The sequence below is a fragment of the Podarcis melisellensis genome (assembly GCF_964234715.1).
Source record: "Podarcis melisellensis genome assembly, chromosome: 15".
In the NCBI taxonomy this organism is placed as follows: domain Eukaryota; kingdom Metazoa; phylum Chordata; class Lepidosauria; order Squamata; family Lacertidae; genus Podarcis; species Podarcis melisellensis.
The window spans coordinates 2,535,201-2,557,723 of NC_138532.1; the positions used below are offsets into that span (position 1 = coordinate 2,535,201).

At 47.3% G+C, this 22,523-nt stretch overlaps 1 protein-coding gene across 7 annotated transcripts in view; it reads left to right on the forward strand.

Annotated features, from left to right (window-relative positions):
• Positions 1-22,523, forward strand: part of RHOBTB2 (Rho related BTB domain containing 2) — a 49,990-nt gene that overhangs the window by 25,140 nt on the left and 2,327 nt on the right. For 4 of the 7 annotated variants that reach the window (XM_081890941.1, XM_081890940.1, XM_081890942.1 and 1 more), the window contains exons 3-9: positions 12,374-12,575; positions 13,553-13,656; positions 15,188-15,373; positions 16,401-17,413; positions 19,206-19,324; positions 21,089-21,239; positions 22,265-22,353. In XM_081890941.1, the coding sequence (XP_081747067.1) occupies positions 12,374-12,575; positions 13,553-13,656; positions 15,188-15,373; positions 16,401-17,413; positions 19,206-19,324; positions 21,089-21,239; positions 22,265-22,353 (1,864 nt within the window). Of the gene's footprint in view, positions 1-2,153; positions 2,213-4,848; positions 5,102-6,146; positions 6,266-12,373; positions 12,576-13,552; positions 13,657-15,187; positions 15,374-16,400; positions 17,414-19,205; positions 19,325-21,088; positions 21,240-22,264; positions 22,354-22,523 lie in introns of those variants that run through there. The other 3 variants (XM_081890944.1, XM_081890946.1, XM_081890945.1) reach the window with 3 other exon arrangements.

Here is a 22,523-nt window from a genome sequence, read left to right on the forward strand (position 1 = left end):
CTATTCCAGCATGCTAATTCAATGTCTGTTCTGAGTGGACATGGTAAGGGTTGTGCTGCCAGTGTGTCTATTACATCATTATTATATACACCACTACTTTCAGTTCATATCTCCATTTTGTGCCAAATCCATCCGCATGTGCTTTACACAGGAATTTACAATATTTTAGAAGGTTGCATCACACTTTTCAGATTTAATCAATCCAAGTTTAATAAGGTCTGTGTTATGTACTGAGAGAGCTTTTAGTTTTGGAAATTCAATCATTGCCTGCAGGGCTGAGAGAGACTAAGAGCAACAATATATTTTGAATCATTTGCTTCCCTGTTTACCCTAAGCCCAGTTCCTCCTCTTATACCCCTTGGCTTCCTTTTTTCTCTTTCAATATATAGGTTGCCTCATTGTGATTTTTTTCTACACATTTCAAACATGAGCCCAACCCCTGCCAAGGAATGGTAATCCAATATTATTCTGCAGCCAGGATGACGTAATTTAACAGAAATTGCATAATTCCTTTCTACTTGCTACGCTTAAAGCCCTGTTCCTGCCCTTCATTACCTTCAGACATTATATGATTGTGGAGAAGCAGGAGAAGCACAGCACTTTCTTCTAGCTGTGTGGCTTGTGCCAGGCTTTCAAAGGAACTTGAGAGGCAGAGGAACACAAACTGGGTCCACATGTACAGTGTGGGCATCTCCCACATGCAAATGCCTTTTGGCAACATTCCACTGGCTGGTAAAAACAGAAAGTGCAGCTCACGTTTTGCTTGCTCTCAAGAGTCATGTTATTAATGGCGGTAGGTCATGCACATTCACATTTTGTAATATATGAATAGAACTATATTAATGTTGATAACCACTATGTTCCTAAGAATCTCCCATCTATTTACTGGCTAGGCCAACACCTGCAGGGTAAGACATTTTGCTGCTTGAAGTGAAGAACAACATGGCACCAATTCTCAATCCCTTGTACAAAACCTGGGCAACAGGACAGTGTTGTCTACTGTACTTGAGGGCAGCAGATTAGCTTTGGAGCAGGGGGCATGGGACAAAGCATTCTGCCTGCTTCTCACCATCTGCTGCCTGAGGCAGGCATCTCACTCTACCTAATGGTTGGGCCAGCGCTGCAGACTTGCTCAGTAGAGATGCCAACTTTCCACCCACCCCTTTCTAGCTGTGCTTCAAATTGCAGCCTGATGGTGTGCAGATTAGCAGATGGCAGTGTTTATCTCCCTGCTGTGAAAAGCTTCTCCTGCTGATTTCTGCACATCTGCCACTACAACAAGCCCAAGAGCAGGCCAGAATGATTTGGGGCTAGTTTGGTTTCAGGGAGGGGTTGTTTCTGGTCAGCTGGGAATCCCACTTCTTCGTGTCAGAGATGGCACCTTCAGGTAGTTCTCTAAATTCTTGAGTTTGGTATACCCAGAGTTAAGTGTTGTAGAAAATGGATTGTTTTGGTGCAGAGTGTGCATTTTCTGCTGCCTGTCATGGGCAAAGGGGACTAAACTGGGTGAGCATGTAGAACCAGAGGCTTAATCTAGGATGTATCAGTGTGGAAAGGGACAATTATTTCACCCTGCTAGGCCTGGACCCTTGATGGAGGCCCGCCTGGCCAACCCCTGTGTAAAACTGTGCTTTGTGGAGCTAAAAGAGCATAGCTGGAATAGCTGTGACTCCGTTTTCTTCAGCAGCAGTATTTCCTCCTCCTCTCCTTATTGTACTCCTCGGCGCCTCCTCCTGGGAAAAGAAAGAGGGGAAATGCCAGCCCCCAGCTCTGTTGTTGTCCTCTAGCAGGTTAACATGGAGCGAGAATTGTTTTGACCCAAGTCACAATTGTGCTATTGTTTTGCACCAGGCAGGGGGCCAGTCCGGAATGAGGCTAGCGGCGAAAGCTGCCAGGAACTCTTTATGCCACAATTAAGCACCTGCTACGAAAGGAGTAAAATAAGCCCAATCATGCGGCTGGCAAGCGAGCTTTTATGCGTCCCTTCCCCCGTGACCCTGTCGGAGAAGGAAGCTAAAAGCTGCGTCTCAGCTGCCTGCAGATTTCATTCCAGCCCAATGCAGGGAAATAAACAGCTTGGGGCTTGAGTCCGGTGGCCTCGGGGCTGGCGGGCTTGGCTGGGGAGCCGCCACTCGTAACCCAAGACAGCCCCCGTCGAGGAAGCCCAGGCGTCTTCTGCTATGGAGAGAGAGATCCCCGTCTTTCGAGTCCGGTGAGAAAGGGAGCCGGGGCTGGCGGGGAGGGAGGGAGGAAGGGGAGCGCGGGGCGGAGGCCGAGGCCTCCCCAGGCGGAGCGGGGCCGGTGTGCCCGGACTGCAAAGGTGCGGAGGGAGCGAGCGAGCGAGGGAGGGAGATGCTGCCCGAGCGCTGACGCGAATTGACGCGCCTTTGCATCAGCGCCGGCCCTTGGAGCGGCTTGGAAGGGCCGCGGCTCCGCTGATCCTAACAGGAAGAGAGCAGGGACAAGTTTATTTTGGTTATGCATGGAGGGGAGGGGGGGAACGAGCCTTGAGTGAGGACAATGAGGGATCACATGATCTCAAGATGCTGGATCGCAGCAGCTGGTCTTGGCTGCGACGGAGCTGGGGCGCTGATCCGCCTCCCATTGGTCAGGCTCCAGTGATGACTTGAGATTTTCGCCTCTGTCCTCATCCTGCGGGGAGGGCAGCAAAGCAACGCCAGGATGGAAGTAGTCGAGTGGGGCGGGCTGGAGTGGGATTCCAGCACAGCAGAGCTTCTTCGGGGGGTGTAGAGTGCTGCAAGAGGACCCGTCCAGCTGGGCTGGGTGCTTGAGGCCAGGACGCGCAGGGGAGCAGAGTAGACTGGTCCAGACATTTGCTAGAGGTGAAGTATAGGGAGGGTGCTCGTTAGCCCACATACATTCCGTGGACTTGTGGGGAGAGACCGTAGCTGAGTGGCAGCGCAGAGTGCCCCAGGTTCAGCCCCCGATTCCCAGGCATCTCCAGGTGAAAAGGCAGCAGGTGATGGATTGAGAGAGAGATCTGCAAGAGACACTGAAGTCCTGTTAACTGTCAGGGTTGATGAAATCTGGTATAAAGCCATGGGGGTGAGATAAAGCTGTCTGGGCCAGGCCCTGGTAAAAGAAGGCAAGCCTTGCAAAATACAACCATGCACTCCGTTTGTGCAAAGGAACCAACCAGACATATATTTTGCTTTTGAATCTTGTGTGGTTCTGTTGCATTTGGGAAGGAAGTAATATGTGCCAGTTGTTCCGCTGTCTGACATCCCTAGAGCCCAAGGCTACTGCAGGCAGAAACTTAGTGGCCCTGTTTTGTCAGTGCCCAGAGGAGACATAAGAAGGGACAGAGAGAGAAAAGTCACTCCTGCAGCTTGCTTGAAAAGAAATTGTATCTCAGATCTGCATAACTTGGCATGCAATTAGCTTCAAATGACAATACTGGCCCTGATCCACTTACTATGTGACTTGCAATTGTTTGAAAAGTACACACCCTTCTTTGCAATGGCCATAGTATGGGAGGGGTAGCTGGTGTCTCTGAAGAGCTGAAGGCAGAATCCTTGGATGTGGAGTGTTCATTCTCCACTGAGCTCAATAAGTTTTTTGAGTGCTCTCTGGTGTGCATTATGATAGAACCTTTAGTATGAAGTCCAACTGGCTGGGGAAATATGAAGAATGGGTAGGTACAAACTAGATACCAGAAACATCCGTTAGAAAAGTGAAGAGGGCATTGGGGAGGCTTGAGAGAAGCATTTTCACTGGACACTGTCAAGCTAAGGCATAAAAACCTTTCCCCCTTTCATAGGTACTCAGTATCAGGGACAGCAAACAGGCAAAGGAGGTGGATAGATGAGGGGATGGGCAGGTTCAGAGTGATGAAGAAACAATAAATGGATATAAAGAAAACTGGCTTGTTTATGTATCTGATTGTATAATGCTAGGGTAACAATTACATAAGGAGCTGGAAGAAAGTAGAAAACTGCATATACCTACCGAATATGCTTGATTTCATCTCAGGTCTGAAGTTGCCCCCCTGTCCCTTTTTACCATTGCACTATCTCTATTTGAGGGCTGTTCTTGTTTTTGCCATATTCATCTCGATCTACCTGCGACCTTGTCTAGACCATTTGGGGACATCTAACATCTAGGCTGGATGTTTTCAACTTCCTTCTCCTTCCCAGGGTATCCATGTCAATAACAGAACTAGGCTTTTCTAAGTCCCATGAATTCCTGAACTTAGGGAAGGGCTTTTGCTATTGTATAATTCTCTCCCCCCCCCCCATTTTAACAGAGCTTGATGTTAGGTAACTGTGGTGCACAAAGCTTTTCTTCTTATTGTTTTTGCCCTGCTCGCTCCTAAAGAGCCTCTGCTGCCTTCCCCATAAATTGGGGCGGAGAGTGATGAGAAAGGGATGAATGGCCCAAGATGAAGGGGAAAGGTGCGCGGGGGGGGGGGGAGAAATATACAGGGTTGAGGAACGTTGCAGCAGGGCGGAAAGCACGGGGGGGGAAGTGTGTGGCAAGAGCGGCTGCCGGAGCTGCATCCCTCCTCCTTCCGCCCCCCGCAGCCCGTGGCAAGAGCCCCCTCCCCGGAAGGCCCGGCCGGCGCGCCGCCTGCCCCCCCCCCGTGTTTTGCTCGCTTTCGGCCAATGAGCGGCGGCGGGGCTGCGGGGCGGAGCTTGCGCGGCGCTCCCGGGAGGGGGCTCGCCTTTTTTTGTGAATGAAAATAGGCGGTGGGCGAGTCTCGGCGCAGGACTGCAGCTCGCGCCCCGCCGCCGCTCAGTCGCCCCGCGGTTGCCCGGGAGGAGGGCGGAGCATCGCCGGCCGAGGAGGGGGCGCAGCTTCGCGAGGGGGTCCATGCGGCTCGGCGCAGCCGGCCTGGGGCGAGGAAGATGCTGCTGAGGAAGAGGCAGCGGCTGCCGACGCCGCGCCAAGGGGCGCACCCGCTCCGGGGCCGACACGGACGCTTAGGTCAGAGCATCTGAGCCGGAGAAATTCAGCATCCCGCCCAGCGGTCGGCCCGGCAGAGCAGGATCCGAGCCGGGCGCTCGTGCCCGCCACCGTCATGTCTCCGGGGAAGAGGTCGGCTCTTTCCGCTGCAAATTGCCCCTTCATATGTGTTGGCGTAAGTAACGCGACCACGGCGGGACTCCCTCGGCTTCCCTCCAGTTATTGCAGGCGCGGGAGCGGAGGGTCAGGCCAGGGTCGAGGGTCCGCTTTGCCATTAGGGTCAGTAGTGCCCATTTTAGGTGGGGTCGGTCTCGCTAATCCCGGGCGTGCGCGTGTGAGAGATGCTGGGCGCGCACAGATTGCACGAGCCTCTCCAAAGAGCACCGCGTAGTCCTGGCGCTGTTCTTGGGGAAATGGTTTCAAACCCCCAGGCCCGCCTGGAGAGCGGCTTCTCTTCAACGCCGCGGGCTTTCCTTGGGTCTCTGTGGGTAGTTGCTGCACTGCCAAAAAGGGAAACAAACAAACGGAGTGGTCGCGCTGCTCTGGCGGGACTGGGGTGGGATTTGCAAAAAAAGGAAAACAAAGCAAAACCGGGCAGGGGGGAGAGAGCTCTGTTCTGCTCCAAGGGCAGGCTTGGCCAGGATATCTTTCATTGCATAAACCTTTTCGCAGTGTCTGGAGAGCTGTGTACGTATCGGGTTTCTCTCTTCCTTCAAGCAAGCCAGCTGCTCGTGCAGCCTCCTGTACTTTGATGTGCTTGTAATGTGGAAGAAATGTGCAGTGTGCTTAGAGAGTAATGTAGTGTGTGTGTGTGTGTGTGTGCACGCGCGCATATGGGTAGACATAAATAAACACGTATTTGCACCCCACTCCGCTTCGTTTGCGAAAGCATCGCCCCTATTAAGCTTTACCTCTTCAATCTTCATTAGCATAATTTTGCAGAGCAGGCACTGATCGTAATCTGCAGAGTTCTTTGACCATGCCTCCCTTCCTGGTCTCGGGGGGGGGGGGATGTTCAAGCCCGCCCACCCTTCTTCCTCTACAACCCCCCCTCCCGGAAATGCTCCGTAACCAAGGGATATTTTTACTAATCATTTTTGTTGCGCTATTTCTCCCGGTCCCCCATTTTGTGTTTTGTGAAATGAGATTGAGTGGGGTGGGGGCACATTTAGCCTGTCGGTTGCTAGGAAACAGGTTAGGCTCCCTGAGAGATTCTCTAGTTTCCTTGGCAACCGAAGACTGGGGCAGCTTGCAAGGAGCACAATTCTACTCTCTCCGAGAGATAGCGGGGCAGATTTGATGGCCAGGAACTGAGGACATGTCACCAAGAGTGGATGGGGTGAGGGACAGAAAAAGGGGGCACGTAGCGGAATCAGGTGAGCAGGAATGACCAGTAGTCGTCGAAAGACTGCCATTGAAGCAAGAGGGCGTTGAGATAAAGGAGATAAGGCCAGAGAGTGTGTGTGGCAGGAGATGTGCTGGGAGGGAGGGGAGCATCTGGATGTGGTGGCGATTACAGAGCCTAAGTGCAGGTCCCAGAGAACAAAAGCAGCTAATGGATTTTGTGCACTCAGACAAAAGAGCTACAGAAATCGACAGGGGCTGAAATGGAGAGGAAGAACGACTTGTTTGATTATCTCTCCTACTGGTGTTAGGATCCTTGGAGAGAGGGTTTCTTTTTAGGGGAGGGAAGTGGAATCATAACAGCAAGGAAGGAGAGGGGGGAGGAAAGAGGAGAGGCACAAAACAGCAGTGATAGGATTTGTCTGGGCCAGGATTGTCCCCCCCTAAATGTCACATGGGTGCTAGTTTGCTGACCGCCTCCACAGCTGCTGCTGCTGCAGGAGTTTCACATGGCACTTGCCTTCAGTTGCCTTTATTCCACCTCCCCACGTGTCTTGCCACTCATTTCGAAATCCGCTCCCACTAGGAGTGAGTTCTTTTAACTGTTAACACACCCAAGGAGCTGACTGTCACAGAGGGAGAGCTTGCTGCTAACTCTTACTTTGGTGAAATGGGTTTGGGCTTCAACACATCCTGTTTTGTGCTTAAGAAATAAGCTATGAGGCCAAAGCCCTCAAGGAGATTTGGGCGTACATGAAAATCTATTCTGCCTCTTGGTTGTGATCACAGGCTCTCCAAAGAGAGGCAGCCACTATTCGCACACCAAACAGGAACTGGCCCAATTCTTTCCCTGTTCTAAAATTTGCTCTTTGTTTCAGCAGACTGCATATTTCTGAAGCATATGAGTAACATCTTTATAATACCTATTTATTATTTTCTCCTCCTTTTCTCCAAGGAGTTCAAGACAGTATGTATGGTTGTTCTGATCAGATGTATTGTATTTCTATGCTGCTATTCATTCAAATGAATTCCAAAGTGGCTTACAAACAATAAATAACAATAGCATTATACAATATAATAGAACACCACAAATATAGGATAGTGCAGCCCAGGGTCACCCAGTAAGCATGTTAGCTGCATAAGGTTTTGAACCTGGGTCTGCCTGGTCCTAGTCCAACACTGCAACCACTACACTATTTTTGATTGATACAGTTGCACAGCACAATTTCCTAGCTCTCTTGCTCTTTTCCCCATGGAAGGCTGGATTCTCCAATTCACTGAGAAGCCCTATAAAGGTGTAGTTGAAGAGCTGAGGGTTCTCAGTGCCTCTGGGGCTGAGAATCACAACACAATGTTATGCAAGTATATTCCAAAATAAATCCCACTATATTCAATGAGGACCTTGTCTCAGGGAATTGTGTTTGGCTGCAGCCTTAAAATAAAGATGAGGAGGTGCTGGCTGTCCACCTCTTATTGGAATGCAAACTCCCATGAGCCTCAGACAGGCATGATGGGAGCTGCAGTCCATCAACATCTGGAGAGCCACAGGTTGCCCATCCCTACCTTTAAACCTCAGTCAGCTTTCACTTCATTATTGCATGAAGACAAACTGCCCTTGTTGTCCAACCTCCTCCTACCCTGGCAGGGCTGCATATCAGGAACTTTAAAGATGAAAGACTCACAGTGTTTCCACAATGGCAGCACATGTTTTGTTTGTTTTGTTTTTTGCTAGGCATGTCTTGTGTGTTCACATTTTTATCACAAGTGCTGTTTTGTTGTTCTTGTTAGCATCAACAGGTACCTGAGACTCAGATATTTTAGACCTATTTCTGGGTGGTGCATTGACTACCCTCTGTCTTTTCAGCACTCACTGGCTGAGAAATTAATTGCATCTTTTTAACTGTATTTTTCCCCCTTGCTCCTTTAACCATTTGGCAATTATCTTTTATAATAATAGTAAGAAGATCACTTTGCCGCACAATAAATGTACGCTTCTTTCTCCATGTACAACACAAAGTCCTCTCACATCTTTTATGGAGGCTGTGCTTCTGCTGTGAATATACCTTAATTCCCTCTTCATGAGAAGATGTTACACTCCCCCAGACAGCCCATTCATTGCTATTAGTGGTGTTGTGTGGGATGCAGTTCTATGTGTGGCAAGGGCCGCTGTTGACTGTAGTTTGTAATAGCCATGGTAAAGGTAAAGGTACCCCTGACCATTAGGTCCAGTCGTGGACAACTCTGGGGTTGCGGCACTCATCTCGCTTTACTGGCCGAGGGAGCCGGCGTACAGCTTCTGGGTCATGTGACTAGCATGACTAAGTTGCTTCTGGCAAACCAGCACACGGAAACGCCATTTACCTTCCCACCAGAGTGGTACCTATTTATCTACTTGATGTGTGTTTGAACTGCTAGGTGGGCAGGAGCTGGGACCAAACAATGGGAGCTCACCCCGTTGTGGGGATTCGAACTGCCGACCTTCTGATCGGTGAGCCTTAAGCTCTGTGGTTTAGACCACAGTGCCACCCATGTCCCTTAGTATCCGTGGTAGCAGAGAGCAATAAGAATACCTGGGCAAGGAAGCACTTCTGTTGTTAGATGAGTGGAAGTTCTGATCCTGGAGTTCTTGAAGGCAGGATATGGCAGGAAGAAAACCTTGCATTAAGTAAGTTAATCAAATGTGTCAGGCCACAGTTACCTCTCCAGCTCCCCAAATTAGCTCATCTACATGAGATGCTGAAGAAGTTGTTGTATTCTCACAAATTTGATGAATGGTGAAAAAATGTTTTTGAACAAGAATATTAATTGTGTGAATGGGCACTTTTTGTCCAAAGTGGGACTTGAACCCACAACCCCGAGATTAAGAAATATCCCCAAAAGGTAATGCCCTGATTTTAAAATGTATTTCCACTGATCAGGTTGTTGGGGTAGAGGTTGTTGCAGTATGGCTTGGAATTGATGAAACTGGGCTGAACTATCCAAGCCTTTCCAGAGGCTTTTACCTGTCCGGCACCTTAGCTAGAAGACTCACAGGCTTCTGCAGGCAGGATCTGATTCTCAGCCAAGGGGAGTTGGCAGCACCCCAGTAAAACTAACAGCCACTCTGATTTATGCAGGCTGGATTGCTGAGTGGTGGTGCTCAGCCTTTCTGTGCAGAAGCCTGCTATGCACTTCACCTCCAAAGTCCCCCTGATGCAATGGAGGTTGAAGGATTACCAGTGCTGGCACCATTTAGCCTTTCCTTAAGAACTTTCTGCGTTGTAAATGAGAGGAAAGTACATTGAAAAATCCTCTTTGTACTTTTAGGATAGATGAAGCTGTACCTGTTTAATGTGGATTTTGGTTGTCATTGCTGTTTATTGGGGTTTTATATCTTTCTTTCTCTCTCTCTCTCTCTTTCTTTCCTTCCTTCTTTCTTTCTTTTCTTTTCTTTTCCCAGGTCCTAGCCTAACACTCTAAGCACTACACTGTACTGGCTCTTTGTCCCCACCTTCATTCTCACTTCTGTACCAACCTAATATTGAAAACACACCAAGAAACTGACTGCATTTGAGGAGAGCACCTCCTCCTCATGTCAGTGTTTTAAATACCCCATCCATCCTGAGCTATGGTGTCCTAATACTGTTTTGAGTAAGACACGGCTTCATTGCCTATCTGGACTTCATGTCTGGCAAAATACTCTGCTGAGGATTCATGTCTCTAATGACTACAAACTGGCTGTTTGGTTGTGGGCTCCTGTTTTCAGGGTCTGTGTGTCCATACCTGCCACCAAAGGTCTGTAGTTCAAAGCTTGAGTAACTGTTTTGCATGCAGAATGTCATACGTTCAGTTTTTGGCATCTCCAGGTAGGAATGGGGAAAACCTCTGTTAGTCAGTGTTGACAACACTGCTCAACTTGGTATAAGGTAGCTTTCTGTGTTCCTAAAGGATACTGCTAAATATCCATACTCTCCCATGGTGGTGTCCCTGCTTACAACAACCTGTGTTGGGTCATTCTTCTGTGCTATCATTATCCCCAGTTGGGATAGCCTTGCTGTGAACTTCCCTATCATAGAAAACAAGGAATGAAAAAGTCCAGATGGGAGCCTGAGTCTTGCTGCTTTTTACTCTACTGGAAACACTGTAAGATATGCCGTCCCAAATGCCAGTTGTTGCAGCCGCTTGGGCAGACAGGCAGGAGCTTGGCTGCTCTGCAGTTGCCCCGTTATGCCCCAAAGGCTGCTTCTATTATGCAAGTGTGTGTGTGTGTGTGTGTGTGTGTGTGAGAGAGAGAGAGAGAGAGAGAGAGAGAGAGAGAGAGAGAGAGAGAGAGAGACTTGTGCAAGCACACATGGTTGTGGAGCAGAGGGGGGGGGTGCTGTGGGTGGAGAGAAGGAAGGGATAAATTCCATGATCAGTCAGGTGGATCTGGAAGTTTCTTTAACCATTGCTGGAAAGGGAGGGACTGGTGGGTGGGGGAATCTCACATGAACAGGCATGAGAGATAAAAAGGAGGAGGCAGAGGCAGCTAGAATCAAATTGGCAGGGCCTGTGGTCTTATCTGAGGCTAAGGATGCATGCTTCAGAAAGATCACATTTTAAAGGGACCCTGCTTTGGATGGAGAGGTGTAGAGCTGCCTGGGCTCCAGGCCCCTCATGAAGGCTCTTGTTTGTTGCTCTCTGGGTTCAGTGTGGGTTGCATCAGTCTGGAGGAGGGCAGCTGTCCAAGTCTTCTGCATCTTGGGAGGTTTGTCATGGGGGTGGGGAGGAGATCCCTTCTTGTTTGTGAGGGACAACCAGGTTGGGGAGCTGGTGCTTGGGGCATGACTCCCTGCTAGAGGAGATTATTTTGGACACATTTCTGGAGCAGGCCATTCTGTTCAGCTGATGTCTGGAGGGACACAAATTCGGACAATGTGGGAATCCTGCTGAATTGGATTTGGGTGAGGTGAGCTTGGCAGAGGAGAAGACCAGGGTTGCTTGTTTTGTACCAGTCTCTACCAAGCCAAAGTGAATTGCCAGAGTGGTCAGGTGGTCCAGTAGCCTCTGCTCATCCTCCTGCCATCAGAAACCAGAAGAATTCAGGGCTGCACACTGGCTTACCTATATTCCATGTGCATTAAAAAGGAAATATCCAGTAGGTGTTATGTCTCAGACATCAAATTTTAATATACTTGTTTGAGTTAATTTCTTTTATTGTTTCCTTGTGTTACTTCATATTTATAAGCTTTTGTTTTGTGTTGGTTGGTTGGACGACATAAAAAAAAAATTTAAAATAGTTTTTTTATTTTGCTCTGAACTCCAGTTTCTGCTTTAGTAAATTTTGCCCATGGCAAGATTGGAGGATAAGGCTATCGATGGCCCCTAGACATGACGCAGTCAAAGGCAGTAATGTTTCCGAATGCCAGTTGCTAGGAAGTCCAGAAGGGGGGAGGGCTCTTGCGCCCAGACCCTGCTTGAGGGTTTCCCACAGACATATTGGTGGGCCACTGTGAGAACAGGATAGACTAGATGGCCTGATCCAGAAGGCTGCCTCCCTCCCAGGGTGCTGTTTGTTTTGGACTTTACATCCATTTGTGGAATCTGCTCTTGCTGCACTGTTTTCTCAGTGTGGAATTATTCTGTTTATGAATTGGTACGGAGCAAGGGAGGACAGAACGAAGCACAGCCCTGCAACCCATTGTGAAACAGTGAGTTGGTAAGACTGCTACTGCTGGGTAGTCTTTGTGGTCGGGTGCTGTAACAGTCAGTAACATGGCATTCCTGGGAGAGTTTCCTACCTTCCTTTAAACTCATGGACAGCTGGCCTGAGAAAGAACCCAAACCATGTACCGTAAGTATTTCAGAGTCGGGGGCTAATTCCAGACTGTTGCTATTTTGGGGGTAGGAACTTCCAATCCTGCAATTTTCTCTGGCATAACCAATCTGCTTTCTTCAGAATTAGAAATCATGCAATAAGGAAAGTAAGAGGGAAATGCACCGGAAAGTGTGGGAAAACTATTGCTTGATGTAATACCCCATTTGCAAAGTTGTACCACCTCGTCCTAGACTGTGCAAACAAATCAAGATGAATGCTCAATAAACTGTTTGTCTGGTTCTGTTTTTTCTGTGTTTCTTGCTACAGGTCCCAGTTAATGGATTCTGACATGGATTATGAAAGGCCAAACGTAGAAACTATCAAGTGTGTTGTGGTTGGGGACAACGCAGTGGGCAAGACCAGGCTCATTTGTGCCCGTGCTTGTAATGCCACATTGACTCAGTACCAGCTTCTTGCCACCCATGTGCCCACAGTCTGGGCCATTGACCAGTATCGTGTTTGCCAGGAGGTGAGTGGTATCTTTGTCAATGGATAAATCACCTGGGAAATCTCACTGGTGGAAAATCAATACCTGGGCTTATAAGTGACACAAGCAACTGCTGTATCCTGAGTCAGACCAACAATCCCCCTAGCCCAGTATTGTCTCCAATGACTGGTCGTGGCTCTCCAGGGTTTCTCCCAACCCCCCTAGAGATGCCAGGGATGGAACATTGAATTTTCTGCATGCAAAGCAGATGCTCTACCGTTGAGCCACAACCCTTTCCCACCTCCTCACTTTAATCTGGTTAATCCTGGGTTTGAGGAGAATCAGATTCCCTCCAGTGATCAACAGTAATTCTGGGCAAAACATTTTTCCCTGCTCTGTTTTTCTGTGAGGAAGTTTCCATTTTGAAAATAATAACAACAATAATAAAATGAATTAAGTAATTAATACAGTGCTAATCAAATTGGGCAGCTTCAAAGTTGAGTCCCCCCCCATTTCTGTCCATACAGAGCTTTTATATATATAACAGAAATGGATATCTCATTTTTGACATGCTAAAATTAGTAAGCCTTCATTTTTCCCCATCTGAAATTTAAACAATGTAAGGGAAGGGCATGTGATTGAATAGTTGTGTCCATACTGTGAGAGTGCAAGCCTACTTAGAAGTAAGTCTCATTGCTTTTAGTAAGCTTACTCCCAGGTAAGTGAATGTAGTATTGCAGCCTAAATTAGGTATATTAAATTTATTTTGCCCGAATCAAATCTTCCATTCAAATACTTCTGATGGGTGGAGTGGGGGAAGCTTTTGAGATTGTGCTCCCAATCAAATTAAATAATTGAAAAGATTTCTGGGGAGGGGGGTGAAATGTGGAGAAAAAAATATTCAGCCCTTTCCTGAAATCCTGCATCACTGATTATCAGACTGAAAAGCTACTGGGCATTGCAGTCCTCCTAGTCCTTTCTATTCATTTGAAGTATGTAATCTTTTTGCCTTCTCTCAGGTATTGGAGCGCTCTCGAGATGTGGTAGATGATGTTAGTGTGTCCTTGAGGCTTTGGGATACCTTTGGAGACCATCACAAGGACAGGCGCTTTGCTTATGGAAGGTCAATATTGATTATCTGGTGCAGTGCTAATGATGAACATGGAGCAGACATTCAGTCTTGGCTTAGAAGCTCACTGGGTGGTCAAGTGCAAGCAAACATTTCTCAGTCTGGTCTATCTTGCAGGATGGTTGTGTCCTGCAGCCAGTTTTGCCTCTCCTGGAGGGGTGTCCTTCATGGGACCCACTATACCTTTTCCCATACGGTTGTCTTTCATTGCTGTGAGAAAAGCTTTGTGCTTCTTGTGGTGAGACAAAAGCTGCTCCTACCCCTCACTTATGCTTTAAAAACCTGGCAATCCCTGACAGAATCCTTCAGGGTGGAGATGGGATATGTAATGTGGAAGGGAAACAAAAGGGGAAGGCAGGCCTGATCTCTGACCTGATGGATATGTAAAGGGAGCAACAAGATGCTTGAAATCCATTACACAAAATTAAAACAATAATCTAAACAAGTGAAACTCAAACCTAATGCATCAACAGGAACACCAATGCTAAGCAGTAGAGAGCTCAGCCAAGGTAATAGTCTCAACTCTACTTAGAGATAAAAAGAATTATAATCACACAAAGGCCTTCAGAGCAAATGTCAAGTGGCCTTTGCAAAGTGTTGCAAGTTAGAAATGACAGAGCAGACTGAACCTCCCATGGATTTGGTGCAAATTTTAAAAAGGCCCTGTCTCAAGAAACCACACCCTGGATTCCAGGCAGTTAGGGGACCTGGAACAAGGTGTTGGAGGAAGATCTTAATATGAGGCTAGATTGATATAGCAGGTGATTTCATATTATACTCCTCTGGTGGGGAGTGGAATGTCCTAGGAATATACTAGCCCTTCCTCAAAATACACACTATGTGTTGATATGTAGTAGCAGGCATCTCAGATGGAACAAGTGGAAGATGGGTGGTTACTGAGCCTAAAATATACATAAAAGCCCACTCTTAGGGTTTTGCTATCATGGAGCATTTAACCAAGTAATGAAACCCAAGTGGACATAGGCAGATGAAGGGGTGGGGGCTATGCAAATAGGACCAGGCACATTTTTCAGTGACTCCAACCAAGTTATCTGGGACAGAGTAAATGCTCTTTTATCTGAGACAACCCCTTTCCAAAAACACGGGGGGCTGTTGGGACAGGAAGCAGCTTTAGCAGCCTTTGCCCCAATGTTCTCCCCAGGTTCCTCCCTTAATTTGCTGATACTTAAATTAATGCTTGCCACACACTCCTATGAGAACAAATAGAATTCTCCATGGGGGGGGGGCAATGTACCACTACGGTGGTAGTGGTAACAATGAGCACAGGGTACACATAGACCCATTACAAACACACACACAACACACACACACGGACAAACACTTGCAAGGACAGCAGTGGATTTGCACCAAAACCTTGGGGAAAGTTGGTGTGTGCATTGCACCTGGAGGGACTGGGTGTCATCCTGCAGGGTGCATGCTTGCACCAAGAGGCGCTGACTAATGTAAAGAGAGGGCTTGCAGAGACCAAAGTGATTCCTAACTCTTGCCTCCTCTCTGTCCACAGATCTGACGTTGTCGTATTATGCTTCTCCATTGCTAATCCCAACTCCTTACACCATGTGAAGACCATGTGGTACCCAGAGATCAAGCACTTCTGCCCCCGAGCTCCTGTCATCCTTGTAGGCTGCCAGCTTGACCTTCGCTATGCTGACCTGGAAGCAGTAAATCGAGCTAGGCGACCTTTAGCCAGGTAGGAAATAACCCAAGGACGGCTTTGGTGGGCTGGGGAAGCTAAACTGTGGTTGGGCATCACAGGTGCCACGTTTCATAGACGACAGGACAGGGAGTTTGTGACATTCCTGGGCTAGAGCACGAAGACTCATGCACTTGCCTATGGCACAATGTCAGGTCTGTCCTCCAGTGCTACACTGTTACCTGCTCCCTGGTTCAGTAACACGGAAGACAAAGGTGGGGATGCTAGATTTAGATCTGACTTGTGGCATCTTTGTCAGAAAGGTTGGCCATCGCTAGTGAGACCATGGAAGCTGGTCCTTTAGGGCAAATGGGATCCTGCCTCACCAACCTCAGCCAGCCAGGCTGTCTTCTTACTTAGTCTAGGGGCTGACGCTGCTTGTCCGTTCCTCCTCCTCAGTCTTCTTGTTGCACTTGTAGAGCACAGCAGGGAAGAGGGTGGGGACAAAACTAGAATTGGTTCCATCTGTCATTGGCCCCCCTGTATTCTGCCCTAACAGTCCCAATGGACTCCAGTGACCACTGTAGTTAAGCAGAACAAGCAAATTGAATAATAGTCCTTGGCTGAAGGAGAAAGGCAGCATGTGCAGGGATTTAGTGTGTATCGAACCTTCTAGTGTACAAGTCTTCAGCTGCGCAGGTTCCTGCTCCATCTACATTGTGGGCAGGGACAATTGGGCAACTAGTGCAGACTGTTCCCTGGACGGCCCCACACCTGGGTTGTTGTTTTTTAATAATACTTCTCATGCTTCCAATTTAGCTCTGGTTTCAGGCAGAAAGTTCCCTTGGCTAGGGCCATGGGACACATTCTGAGCGTATGGAGAGTAGAAAACAAACTGCAAAAATAAGAGAGGAAAGGCAGTAGGGGCAAAGGCAGGTACAGCCAGATAATGAGGATCCACACCTGATAGTTTTCTCCTTGTGAATTGCCACTTAGGCTGACTTACCTCTGTCATTTGCCTTGGATTGCTGAGCAGATTTAAAACTAGTTTTCCCCTTCCTGGTTTTTTCCTCTCTCTCTCCAGACCGATCAAGCCAAATGAAATTCTCCCCCCAGAGAAGGGCCGAGAGGTGGCCAAAGAGCTGGGGATACCTTATTATGAGACCAGCGTAGTAGCCCAATTTGGCATTAAGGATGTCTTCGACAATGCCATCCGAGCTGCCCTCATCTCCCGCCGGCATCTCCAGTTCTGGAAGTCTCACCTGCGTAATGTCCAGAGACCGTTGCTCCAGGCCCCTTTCTTGCCCCCCAAGCCACCCCCACCCATCATCATTGTTCCTGACCCTCCTTCCAACAATGAGGAGCGTCCAGCCAACCTGCTGGAGGACCCCTTGTGTGCGGATGTCATCCTGGTGTTGCAAGAGAGAGTCAAAATCTACGCGCATAAGATCTACCTCTCCACCTCCTCCTCTAAGTTCTACGACTTGTTCTTGATGGACCTGAGTGAGGAGAGCCAGCAGGGGATGACAGGAAGCGGCACCGGGGCTGGTGTTGCTGAGCGGAGCCTCCATCAGGAGGAGAGGCATCACCACGGCCGGGAATTCCTCCTGAGAGCTGCTAGTTTTGATATCTGTGAGAGTGCTGAGGAAGCTGGCTCTGGCCAGCAAAAACCGTGCCTTAGAGCCTCCACCAGCGATGGGATATTGCGGGGCAAGAACTATGGGGAACGAGGGCTAAAACGGGGGCGGATCCTCTCCTCTTGGAGCCGTGCCTTTGTCAGCATCCAGGAGGAGATGGCGGATGACCCTATGACATACAAGCCCCGACTTATGGTGGTGGTGAAGATGGACCCTTCCATCCAACTGGGGCCCTTCAGGGCTGTGCTCAAATATCTGTACACAGGAGAGCTGGACGAGAACGAGAGGGACCTGATGCATATTGCCCACATTGCTGAGCTGCTAGAAGTCTTTGACCTCAGGATGATGGTGGCCAACATCCTGAACAATGAGGCATTCATGAACCAGGAGATCACCAAAGCCTTCCATGTCAGGAGAACCAACCGGGTTAAGGAGTGTCTGGCCAAGGGGACATTTTCCGGTACGCTCTAGAGCACTGGGTAGCCTTGTGGGACATGGCTATTGGGACCAATGTCGTTTGATTTCCAGGATGCGGGGGGCTGAGATGAATTTGGGTAGTGAGCTAAAGTAACAGGGTGGGACAGGACATTGTTCTCACCCTGGCTTAAGTGTTGCATTGGAAGCCCTTTAGGAGCCACCTTTGTTAGGAAGAATGAATTAGTAGAATTTTTGATTGCACTACTTCAAATGTTTCTGATGTCCAAGTTGGGTTTTTTTTTAGTGTTCTGCCATGTAATCAAACTCCTTGCATTTGGTAAATAGTATGTCAGAAAGAAGATGCTTCGTTTTTTGAATAGCATTAGCTTTTTCTAAGCTCACCCATTTAAATGAATCCTACTCAACAAAAAAAAAAAACATTGGGAAAATGACTAGGGGAAACCCAATATAAATAATAATAATAAAATTATTATTAGTATTTAAAAAATTATTATAAAATTATTATTAGGTCTTCTCTGTTTTGAATAAACACGAGCTCCTTTTTGTTTTTAGACTGGAGAGCAGATACAGATACACACACTTTAAAGTGGTAATGTCTAGAACAAGCTTTGGCACTTGGTTCTGCTGAATATATGAGCTGGCCCTCATATAGCTCTTCTGAATAAATACGAAGGCTGCTTTTGCCACCAGATGATTGTCTGTTCCATTACTCAGGGCTTCTTGCTGTTTCCTGTGCAGGAGCCAATTTAATTGTATTGTTGCTTGTCAGTCATAGTGCAGAAAATTCTGTTCCATTGTCCAGTTTCCTGCTATTCCCTGTCATCCATATAGTTCTGTTGCTATGAAGGCCTGGTGGTTGTTACTGGTGCTACTATTTGGGGCTACAATCACTAACATTCAATGAAATTTCCCTTCTGATTAATCCTGTAGATCAGGGGTGGGGGACCTATAGTCCTCCAGATGTTGTTGAGCTCCAACTCTCACCAGCATGACCAGTAATAAGGGATTATGGGAGCTGTAGTTCATCAACATCTGGAGGGCCACAGGTTCCTCACTTCTGCTGTAGAATAAACACAAAGGCCAGGAGAATTCATTCCCTCCTGTCCTGGCCATTTCTGGATTATGTGAAGTATCATCCTTATCCTATGCCTCACCCAGTTCCTGTTTGTGGCATGCCTGAATTGCCTTTTTAAGCCTTAGAAGCCTTTGCATCATATTTACAGAGCAATTCTCAACCTGTTTACTCAAATATCTCATTATTGTTTCATGTGATAACTATCTTGTAAATGTGTTTAGGATTGTGCTGTTGGTTTTGGCTAGCTTTGGCACAACTTGCTAGCCATTGAGGTTGTAGATAAGCTTTGCTGCATAGCTAAATTAGGGCATGATATGGAAATTTCATTGAATGTTAGTGATTGTAGCTCCAAATAATAGCTCCCAGAAAAAGATCAAATAGATATAGAAACCCAAAACTCACAGCTCAAAGCTAAAAGATAATCTGCACAATTACTTTGTAGATGGGGGAAATTGCTGTAGGTGACTTCATTCCTTCAGTATTTTTTTTTTGGGGGGGGGATATGTTCTTGTGGAAGTGACATCTTCTAGCCCTTAGCATCTCATTAGTTTTCTCTGAGTTGTATACGGTGCTAGTCCTATTCAGAGTAGATCTATTGAAGTTAATGGCCATGACTAGCTTAGGTTGGGCCTACTTTGAGTAGAACTCAAGTTGGCTACAACTCCCTGTTACTATGTGGTAGTAAAGCACAGTCCACAAACATTAAAACATTTGCTTATGTTTCTTTACTTGTTTGCAGATGTCACCTTTATGCTGGATGATGGTGCTATCAGTGCCCACAAGCCCTTGCTAATCTCCAGTTGTGACTGGATGGCTGCTATGTTTGGGGGTCCGTTTGTGGAGAGCTCAACCCAAGAGGTGAGGCCACCGTGAGCATGAAAAGCTCCACACTGAATTATCATCTCTCTAGTTTTTCAATTTAGACATAGCTCCAACTAATACTTGGACCCCATTTCATACTGTGTGCAACTTCAGTTTTTTGTCCACACTACACCTGAGCAGATCTTTTGATGAGCAAATGTTTTCATTTCTTTCAGCTGCTGAGCTAAGATCCCTGGGGTTCGGGAGGGAGTAGAGTGCCTGCTTTTTGCTTTTTACACAGTACTCTCAGCATCCAGGCTCAAGGGAAGAAAAGGGGAGATGGTAGGGAAGGGTTTTAGGGCAAGTGCCATTATGTGGGGCTTGGAAGGGAAGATCCTATGTGTTTTATACAGTAATAAGGGATGGACTGGGGACAGTGCTCAGATTATAGGGTATCCAGCTCCCTGACCTTTTGTGGTTTTTAGAAGGCTTTGGGGACACAGTTTGGCTAAAAGGAGTTAAGACTTATAGTTTTTACTGAGGGCCTCCTACTTTTTCTCCCACAGTTTGAGCTCGCTTCCAGCAGGGGGGCATTGTATTGAAAGCCAACCCTATGATGAGGTGGCCATTTCAAGCAATAGATTTTAGGTGCCAGTAAAGGTGACAGAGTGGGAGACAGCCAGGACCCACCAAGAAGCCCTTTTATACAAGCTCCAGGGAAATAAATGGAAGCTGTGCAGATTATGTCCCATTTTAATAAGTGAAGAGGAGAAATACTGCTTGAAGTTTCCAACTTCAGAAAGAAAATGTCCTTGGCCTTCACTGTGGCCAGCACTTTGGAGAGGTCCTTTCCCTTCTGAAACCCTTGCAAACGGCAGACAAAAGACCCAATCTGTGCAAGACTACCTATTTTATGTCAACCTTGGAACAACATACAAAGGGACTTTTAGGACCCTGATTTGCCTATTGCATTTTCATATGGCAAATTCACACCCATTTACAAGAATACATAAATTTTGTAACCTGGGAATGGTGGTGCCCATGTATCTTTTTCACCAGGATGTAAACATTGTAAACCAGATGCAGAGAGGGAGCTAGTACCTTACTAGGTATGCTGATGTCTGTGAAAAATATGCAACTTCCTGATGCCCTGCTGTATATTATTGAGGAAGTAAAATGATCACAAACTCTGCAGTTTCCATGTCTTGTCCCTCTTGGGGCCCAAGCAAAAGATATGGTAGGAACTGACTGTGGCTGCTTTCAGAGTGATGTGAGTTTCTTCTGGACAGGCTCCATTCTGGCCTAAAAGTATAAGAAGATCCTGCAGAGAAGAGATGAGGAATCTGTAGCTCTCTAGATGTTGTTGGACTAAAAACTCTTATCAGCTGCAGTCAGCATTGCCAGTGGGCTGGTATGATGGGAGTTGTAGTCCAGGGGCACCTGGAAAGCTGCAGGTTCCCTCTCTCTATTGTGAAAGCAACAACAATCCATCCCAGTGAGTAGGGGGAAAACCCAGTGGCCTCTTCTCAGGGCAAGCTTTCATAGGGCTCAAGCAATATCACATGACCCACTCTAGTCTATAGCTATTAAAAGAGTTTTGTGCTAGGCTGCCTGAACACTGTAGAATTCCCCTCATTAGCCAGAGCCAAGGAGGTGGCACACAGGCTGGGCTCCCTGCCCTCAACCATTGGGTTGAATAAAAGGGTAAATAGAAGTGAAGAGTTGTTATATGACGAAGGATGAGCACAACTATGCAGTTTTTCTGTATCTCAGTATGTTGTGAATTTAACCCCTCTTGTGTGCATGTCCTTGCTCTTACAGGTGGTTTTACCTTACACCAGCAAGAGTTGCATGAGGGCAGTGCTGGAGTACCTGTACACGGGGCAGTTTTGTTCCACATCAGACCTTGATTACATGAAGCTTATCATCCTTGCCAACCGCCTGTGTCTACCACACCTAGTTGCGCTGACAGGTAATACTGGGGAGCTGCAAGCACAGTTCTGACTTCATAGCTGTGATCAGGCACAATATGGGGCAATGAAGGAGCTTGTGCCTTCTGCTTAACAGCGTGAAAGTACTGTGCTTTGATCCTTCTCCTCACCCTTAGGAAGGGGTGATGTCGTTAGGTGTCATTGTATGATATGGAGAACCTTCTCTGAAGGCACTGATGGGATGATAGGGTTTGAGGCCAGCCTTATAGTTTTCAGTGTTCAAAGCAGGCTTACTTGGAGATAGACAACAAGGGTGTGACTTTCTGGCTGACCCATTGCTTGTCTTGGTCTGGCCAGCAGGTGGCACCCTGTGCCCCTCTTCTGTCCTCTCTCAGGCCCCAGAACGAGGAGAGGCTGAGCTGGCAGAATGAACTGTTCTGCTTGAGAGAGGAGGTGAAGTATCACATTTGTGAATGCTCCATAGTTTAAAAAGTTTCCTTTTTAAACAAAAGTAGAGTGGGCTGACCTAGAACCTCTCCCCTTGATTGAGAAGCTTGATTTTTACTTGCAAGGTTTAAAACAAAAACATTTTAAAAAATGGCAGGCCCTGCCTGACCCTGAAGGGGAGTGGTGGGCTGCAGATGCTGAGCTCTGATGATGTTGTTGTGGAGCGCGTCAAGCGCGAGTACAAACCCACTTAGCATTTATTGACATACTGTGGCACCAAATACATAAGCAATTCACTACTGTCCACAAGATTGCTTTCCTCTGGAGTTGCATATTTTATTTTATGTAGGAAAAAACTTTCATGTAGAAAAGCAGGCCCATGTGCTTGTTAGGACAGGATTCAGTTTTGTCTCAACAAATACAAAGTGAATATGGATTTCTTTTCAAACTGGGTAATTTAAAAGCAAACAAACAAACTCCACAGCAATAACCCCACAGCTGTGTTAGAAAACTTGCTTAAAAACTGAAAGAAAAAGATTAGTCTTTACCTATTCTGCCCTATTAGTCAGGAGGTCACACTGATGCACTCTGACCTTATTGTATGTGTGTGTTTTTACAGAACAGTTCACGGTGTCTGGTCTGATGGAAGCAACTCAGATGTTAGTGGATATTGATGGTGATGTCCTTGTGTTCCTGGAGCTGGCTCAGGTATAATAAACGACTTGGTCATAGTGAATCCGTAGTGATCCCTTGAGGTCAGTCACATTGAACTCTGAGACTTGCTTCCCAGTCAACTTGTACAGCAGTTGGCTCAAGGGGTCAAATCTGGCAGGTTGTCACCAGGGACTCACCTGTCAGTTACACGTCACATGACTGAC